Here is an 8499-nt window from a genome sequence, read left to right on the forward strand (position 1 = left end):
GGAGGCTGAGGCAGGAGAATGGTGTGAACGCGGGAGGTGGAGGTTGCAGTGAGCCGACATTGTGATACTGCACTCCAGCCTGGGCGACAGAGCGAGACTCCGTGCCAAAAAAAAAAAAAAAAAAAGGCAGTGTCTTTAAGAAATAAGAATAAGAATAAGGCTGATGGCTGATAAATGTCTCAGAAAGGGACTCTGCATATTATGTTAAAGGGGAAAGGCTTACTAAACCCATATAACTTTAAATCACAAACATGTATATTATAGCTGAAGTTCCTGGATTTTAGTGGTTTTCTTGATATTCATCCTCAATATGTCAGCATTTGCATCGCAATAGGCATTTTATGCAGAATCTCAAGCAAACTGGTTTTACGAGCATATTTGGGAAATGAGCAGAGTATAACGGATGACCAAATGTTGTGCCAAAATTTTACATACAATGCTCTTTTCTGAGGGTAAATCACCAGCTAAAATCTATCCAGTCGAGGGCAAGTGATCATGAGAGATCTGTGTATGTAAACACAGTACTTTCCTTCTAGGAGCAAGAATCTTAACTAATGTTAGGAAGATTTCTGAACATCTGAAATGGTATAGGAGTCCTAGTAAAGGAATTCAGTAAATGTCTGTTGATTATGGGAAGGTGAGAGTTCTTAGGGAAAGATGCAAGAGAAATAAATTCTCCCTCATACTTAAAACATAACAATGAGAAATACATACTACAGTCATCTTTCAAAGCTCTAATGACAGTATTGATTTATAACTAGTGTAAGTTTTAGAAGAGTTGTTTTATTTTTCGTAATATGCATTTCCCAAGAGATTATAAATCAACACAATCTTTTTGGAAGGCAATTTGGTACGTATATCAAATACTTAAAACTGCTTTAGACTTAGTAATTTCCTTTTTGGGTATGTATTCATAATAATAATAGCAGCTTTTACATAGCACTTACTATGTGCCAGGAATTGTTCTAAAGATCCCTGGTCACGTAGCTACAAAACTGAGAATCCAGAATTTGAACTTGGGCAGGGTGGTTCCAAAGCATGTGCTCAGATTTTTGCTGTCTTAGCCACAAGGATGTTCACTACAGCATTGATTATAACAGGGAAAGTTTAGAAACGAACTAAATATTCACCAGTGGGCATAAGTTAAATAAACAATAATATACCTATTGATAGGACACAAAACAGAAATTTGAAATCAAGTTTTAGACATAACATGTTTGCATGGACGAACAAAATAAGATATTTGACTCAGGGGGGTAAAAAGGCTCAAAACTGTGTAGTATGATTCCAGTCTCCTAAATGTTTCCTTTGGACGGTGAGATTTTAATTTTCTTTTTGGTGCTTTCTTGTATGGTCCAAATTTTCTAAATGAACTAGAAATCCTTTTGTACTCAGGAAAAAATTAATAATAACAAATTGCACTCTAAGCAGCACAGTCCAATCAAAATATAATGCAAGTCATATATATAATTTTAATCTTCTACTAGTGATACTAATAATGTAAAAAGAAACAGGTGAAATTAAATTTTATTTATATATTTATTTATTTTTGAGATGGGGGTCTCATTCTGTCACCCAGGTTAGAGTGCAGTGGCACAATCACAATCTTGGCTCACTGCAACCTCCACCTCCCAAGCTCAAGCAATCCTCCCATCTCAGCCTCCCAAGTAGCTAGGATGACAGGCATATGCCAACATGCCCAGCTAATTTTTTGTATTTTTGGTAAAGATGGGGTTTTGCCATGTTGCCCCGGCTGGTCTCAAACTCCTGAGCTTGGACGATCCACCTGCCTCAGCCTCCCAAAGTGCTGGGATTACTACAGGTGTGAGCCACTGCTCTTGGCCTTCAAGTTAATTCTAAAAAATATTTCTTATATAACATATCTAAAATAGTATTATTTCAACATGTAATCAACATAAAATATTATTAGTGAAATATTTTCCTTTTTCGTATTAAGTCTTCAAAGCCACTTTCTAGCACATCTCAGTTTGGTCTAGTCATATTTCAACTCCTCAATTGCTTAGTGGCTAATGGCTACAGAATTGAACAGCTCTAGATCCTTGGTAGAAGCTATACCTTCAGGTCAAATGTGCCCAAATCATGATCCTAAAACCCTGTACTAATGACCTCAGCTTCCATGGAATCATCCCCATCTGTGTCAAGCTGCTTTTTAAAAGAGAACAGAGAGGTGCTTGGGAAACAGGCAGATCTGAGTTTGAATCTTCTAACACTTAGCTATGTGATCTTCAGCAAGTTAATTAACCTCTCTGTGCCTCATTTTACCTGTTTTATAAAGGAGGATAACACCTACTTTGAGTTGCTGAGATTGAAATAATGTATTAAACTATCTACGACATGGAAAGTACTTGATAACAGAGACTACTAAATTTGACTGGCTTTAAAAAATCTCTAATAATATTATTACTAGTAAGGAAGATGTTATTATCCCACCTACCGTATTCAGATACAATGATGATTAGACTTAGCAAGAGGCAAGACAAGATTCGTTTTTTTTTTTTTGAGACAGGGTCTTGCTCTGTAGCCCAGGCTGGAGTACAGTGGCACGATCATGGCCCACTACAGCCTTGAACTCCCAGGCTCAAGTGATTCTCCTGCATCAGTTTCCCAAGTAGCTGGGACCACAGGCACGCACTATTATGCCTGGTTAATTAAATTTTTTTTTTTTTTAATGGAGTCTCTCATGTTGCCCAGGCTGGTCTCCTGAAGTGCTGGGATTATAGACATGAACCACCACACCCAGCCAAGACAAGATACTTAAAATAGATAGTAGGAAATCTCATTTAAAATGGCCCTTTGGGGTTTTGTATGTAGCAGAGCAGCTCTTTCGTTGCTATCTATTGAAAGTCAACTCTCAACACAAGGGTTCATTTTTTTAAAAAATAATAAAATGTTCCTAAACTAATTTTGGGGTATATGTGGAGAGACTACTCTGAGAAATTCACAGTAAATATGTTTCTATTTGAAAATGGGCTGCCTAATGGCAGGGAATGAATGACACACATCTTTGTTTGCCTCCTATGGCTTTTGCTCAGCAAATATTCGATCCATTAAATAAATAGATATAGATTATTGATTGTGTGCCAGGCATCCTTCTAGACAAAGGGGTTAGGGGCAAAAAATGGGAGGTGCTTCCTTAATTGAATGGAGGATTGAATGAACAAAATGATGAACACTGTACCTTTTCTGATTTTTCTGAACTAAGTCATCAGTACTTTTTTGCATCTCGTTTCACCTAAGACTTTCTTTACTATGTTGCGAGGCAGTGGGATTTCCTTCAAAAGACTCAATTGAAATATGGTCTACTATGGCTGAAGCTGGGTATCTGTGTGCTTAACTTTTGTGTGGGTTTTAAAAGTTTCAAAATAAAAAAGTTTTAAAAAATCACCAATAATAATAGAAGGTAATTATCATGATAGGTATCAATGGTTTTATAGCATCTCTGTTTATAACAGAGTTAACCAAAAACTCTACAGATGCTCAGAGGTGAATGACTAAGAAAATTCACATAATCAAGAGGATAAAATACTATACAGCAACGAATTCACATCTGCAGACTTTGTCAATTCATGGAAATATATAAGGAAATAACATGAAATGAAAAAACAAGCAGAATATAATCCACAATTACAACAAAGAAAATATGTGGTACGCATATATTTACATAGGCATATCACATATATTTAAGTTTTTACAAAAACTAAACATGTATTTGGTTATGTAGGAATATTACTTTCCTTTCTGGGTAAGACTGCCCGTGTTAATACGTGTAATATAAATAAATAAATAACACATGTATAACAAATTCTGTGTTATTTTCTTTTATTTTGAGATGGAGTTTCACTCTTGTCACCCAGGCTGGAGTGCAGTGGCATGATCTTGGCTCACTGCAACCTCTGCCTCCTGGGTTCATGCTATTCTCCTGCCTCAGCCTCCCTAGTAGCGGAAACCACAGGTGCACACCACCACGCCTGGCTAATTTTTTGTATTTTTAGTAGAGACAATGTTTCACCATGTTGGCCAGGCTGGCCTCAAATTCCTGACCTCAGGTGATCCTACCGCGTCAGCCTCCCAAAGTGCTGGGATTACAGGTGTGAGTCACTGGGCCTGGTCATAAATTTTGTTTTCTAAGCAAACTTATCTTACGCCAGAGGGCAGAATGGTTAGGGAAAATATCTAGTGAAAAAGAGCACCAACAAAGGAGCACCATCTCTCAATTGTCACACTAATGTGCAGTGACACTTTGGCAACTGACTCCCAGTTACTGGCATACAGTTTAATCTACCACTTGGAGCCAAATGGCAGATTTGAGATTTTTCTTAATCCGAGTTATTATTCAGAGCAACATATTCAACACAAATATTTAACCTCTAGTGCCAGATTTCATTTTTACATGATAACTCCTCAAGCCTTTAACCACAAGAGTGCATACAAGGTAAAATTAAAAAAAAAAAAAAATTAAGCTTGCAGACTTTCACTGTGATTGTGGTTTGACATCATGCAGGATAGATCACAATTGCTGATTCATATTAGGAAAGAGAGCCCCCAGCTGTCATAAGCACATTGTGTTTGAAAATACAAAACCTTACCAAATCACTTAGTACTTAAAATTAACAACATCCTCATCGTCTTGTGGTTGAAATGATGACTGAACAATAACTCAAGCTGGTTGTGTTCTATATATTTTTTAATTAATATAATTAGTATTCCTAGATCTTTTAAAATTGTTCTACTCTAGCCCTAGGGGAAAATGATTTCAGAAGGCTGAATATGTATGCTGATTCAAGATATGATTTCTCACACACCCAACCTCTATAATTTTGAATTATAGAGTAATACAGAGTAATTCTGGCACCAACTCTTTGGCAATGCTGTTTAAAAACAAAGTTACTATTACACACAGTCCAGGATGTTGACTTTGCATTGTACATAAATACATTTATATAATACTTTTTCTTTAATATAGAAGCCATAGCCTTGATTTATTTTTGAAAAATGATTAAGGATATGGTAATTATGAGACTCTCAATTGACTCAAAAGCTCAGAGCTAAAATCCAGGCAGAGTTTGAATACACCTTACAAAAAGTTGAGATCCAAATTGCATAAAGTTTTTGAAACTTTTGATTTAAGGACTAAGTTTTCTGGTAACCTCTTTGGGAACATCAGGATAATAAAAGATGATTAAGTAATAACGATATCTCAGCTGGGCACTGTGGCTCACGCCTATAATCCCAGCACTTTGGGAGGCCGAGGCAGGAGGATCACAAGGTCAGGAGTTCGAGACCAGCCTGGCCAATATGGTGAAACTCTGTCTCTACTAAAAATACAAAAAAATTAGCCAGGCGTGGTGGTGCATTCCTGTAATCCCAGCTACTTGGGAGACTGAGGCAGGAGAATTGCTTGAACCCGGGAGGTGGAGGTTGCAGTGAGCTGAGATCGCACCACTGCACTCCAACCTGGGCAACAGAGTGAGATTCTGTCTCAAAAAAAAAAAGAAAAGAGAAAAAAAGAAAAGAAAAGAAAGAAAAAAGGAATAACGATATCTGATCAAATTATTTGCCTTGTCCGAATGGATGCCAGTGCTGACTATAAAATTCACCATCTGGGAGACCTTGAACAAATTATTTAATTTCTTTGATTCAAACTTGCTGTCTATAAAAATGAAAATAACTTTACGTAGTTTCTAACTTAGAACAATAAATTATTAATGATAAATATGAAAATGTTGGGAAGAGTTTCAATCACTACTAATGTATATTCATTATCTAGCATTGTCTTCTTCAAATGGATACATTTTGAAAACAGCCTTTAATCATAGAACCACTTTTTTGCATAACTTTAAGCCATAGGGTTAATTATACGTGACACAAATCTAACCAACAGAACTGTACTACTTAGATTAAAAGAACCTTGCATAAATGATAGTTTTGCATAACTTTAAATAAAAGACTAATTACATATAACATAGAAATCTTACCAACAAAACTGCATTATTTCAGTTTAAAAGAGACTTGAAGAAATGACATTAACAGTCCAAGTCATATTTAAAGAAGCCCACACAAAGGGGAATTGAAACGGATAAATGGACTTACTTGGGAGTTTATCTTGAAAAGGAACTAAAACACACATCCCAAATAACCAATGTCTGCAAGATCCAAAAAGACAGAACTCCAATAATGCAAAGGACTCAGTGACACTAAATTAGAACGGACAAGTCCAGTAAAATTCAGTTCTTCCTACTATTCCTCCCAACAAAAGCAGAAATCAACCAACACGCGTGGTACCGGTTGACCCGTTCTGTGCCACTCAGAGTAGGTGCATGGGAGAGCAGACAGGAAGCTGGGGCATATTTAATGAATACCGAAAGGGAGTACTAAGGGTCTGGGAAAGTGTGCAGAGACGGACCCTACCTTTCACAGATTTCCCAATACTGTGTAAGTGAGTGATAGAACTGTAGTTTTGGGCAACAGTCTTCAAAAACGCTTCCATCCCTTCCTGGTGGTGGTAGTTGAAATCCAGCGCAGCTACCAAAGGCAGCAACAGCTCTAGCCAGAGGTACGGGAAGTTCATGTTCTAGAGATGAATAAAAATAAGAACCTGAGAACACATGAGGGCAGGCGGGGGCATCATCGGCTACGGCTCGGTACTCAGGTCTCAGGGTCTCCCGACACTGACGCTTCCTGCCTTTTAAGGAGGCAAAAGCTGGAAGCAACACCTTCGGGAGTGAGCCGTGCAACCGGAGACCGGGAGCACGGGCAGCCTCGGTGCCCTCAACCCAGCCGCCGGCGTCTCCCGCTCCTCCTCCTCCCGGCGCCTCCGCCGCCCAGCAGCTGCCGCAGCTGCGCCCGGCCCCGCGCGCCCCCAGCCTCACCATGTCCCAAGCGCGCACCTCCACCCGCCCGCGGCTGCCCAGCAGGGCCGGGTGTTATAGCCAGGTCAGGGGGCGGGAGCGCCTGGGCCCCGCCCCCGTTCGTCCCTCCAGCCCACTCCGGAGCCGCGCGGGTGCCTCCCGGGCGGGGCCTCAGCCGCCTTCGCACCTAGCAGAGCCGGCGCCCGCGCGGGGTGCCCTTTGGTGGCGCTGCTGCCGGTACTGGGGGGCGGGCGGCGGAACGGGGCGGAGGGCTGCGGGACATGGAGTCGCCGCTCGCGGACAGTCTTTCCTGGCGCCCCAGGGTGGAAGTGTGTCCTCGCCTCGGCCATGGCTGTGGCCTGGGCAGCCACAAGGCGCTCCACTGAGGGACACTCTCGCTGGCTACAGCCACTTGGAAGAAGTTTAGGACTCGGCCGGTTTCCTGCGGTTGGCGGTGCCGGGGCCCACCTGGAGCCGGGACGCGTCCGGAGTCCTGGGTGCCCTGAGCCCCACGCGGGCTCCTGCAGGATGGGCGGTGTCGGCCCCGGTAGGGCGAGCCAAGCTCCCAGCGGTGCCAAGCTGCCCAGCGAGGCTCAGCAATCGCGGGGCTTCAAGAAAGAACGCGCGGGTGTGTGAAAGTTTTAAATGCCACAAAGTACAGAGTGCAGGACATTTTCCTACAAATTTACATAGTGGGTGGGATTTGAGTAAATTAGAATTTAATTTAAAACTGGAAGTCACATGGAAGAAGGCAGGACCACTGTTGTAAATCCGATGCTTCCCCCACCTGCACCTGAGTCTTAGGCCAATTCCAGGTCTCTCGTCCTAAAATGCTCATTTCTGGAAGGATGGCATGGTCTCTGCACGAGAGAGAACGAAGGCTTCACTTAAACCTGAGAGGTGGTTTGTGGCGAAGGCCAACCTTTTTTACCTCTCTAAAAAAATCATTCTCATTCTCTCTCTCCCCGCCCCCCGTCTCTGTCTCCCCCCTTCTCTCTCCACCTCTCTCTCTCCCTCTCTCTCTCCCCCCCTCTCCCCTCTTCTCTCCCCCTCTCTCCTGGATTCTAAGTAACTGTGTCAGGGTATTGGGGCCCCTGTCAAGGTCCGGGGGATACAAAAAGTTTGAAAACCACTGATTTCAGATAACATTCCTCTTTTACAGACTAAAAATACGGATGCAAGCCCCCGACTAATTGAATAGAATTTTTCTCATGGAGGCCCAAGAAAGTGTATTTTTAAAGAGGACCTTGAATGAATCTAATGTGCCTTCAAGAGCTGAGAACTGTTAGATTCTCTGCTCCTTCTTTCTTACAGATACAGATACTTTTCCTAGAATTGAGTTCTCAGGCCTCCCTGAGACTTCCTGTGATTCTGCCGCAGCAGAGAAGAGTGGTTCAAGAGCTGAGGCGCTCATGGGATGGGCGCCAATTCTTGCACGGACACTTGGTGACTGTGTCTACTCTGTGCCTTATTTTCTGGTCTATAAAATGGAAGTCTTAATTGTACCTGCCTAAATAAAGTTGGCAGGCACATTGTAAGAACAGTGTGAGGTGTTTATTAAATAACCAGCTTAATTCATAACTCTTTAAGGGGAATTTTCCAAGAGTTGAAAAAATATATATATATTTAT

At 41.3% G+C, this 8499-nt stretch overlaps 1 protein-coding gene across 2 annotated transcripts in view; it reads right to left on the minus strand.

Moving 5' to 3' along the window:
* Positions 1-8499, minus strand: part of CPM (carboxypeptidase M) — a 108099-nt gene that overhangs the window by 69840 nt on the left and 29760 nt on the right. Inside the window, exons 1-2 of one of the 2 annotated variants that reach the window (XM_011929290.1) lie at positions 6891-6942; positions 6430-6592 (exon numbers count right to left, since the gene is read on the minus strand). In XM_011929290.1, coding sequence (XP_011784680.1) covers positions 6430-6592; positions 6891-6893 — 166 coding nt within the window. In that variant the 5' untranslated portion in view covers positions 6894-6942. Of the gene's footprint in view, positions 1-6429; positions 6593-6890; positions 6943-8499 lie in introns of those variants that run through there. The other variant, XM_011929291.1, reaches the window with a different exon arrangement.

The sequence above is a fragment of the Colobus angolensis genome, unplaced genomic scaffold (assembly GCF_000951035.1).
Source record: "Colobus angolensis palliatus isolate OR3802 unplaced genomic scaffold, Cang.pa_1.0 Scaffold80, whole genome shotgun sequence".
Lineage (NCBI taxonomy): Eukaryota > Metazoa > Chordata > Mammalia > Primates > Cercopithecidae > Colobus > Colobus angolensis.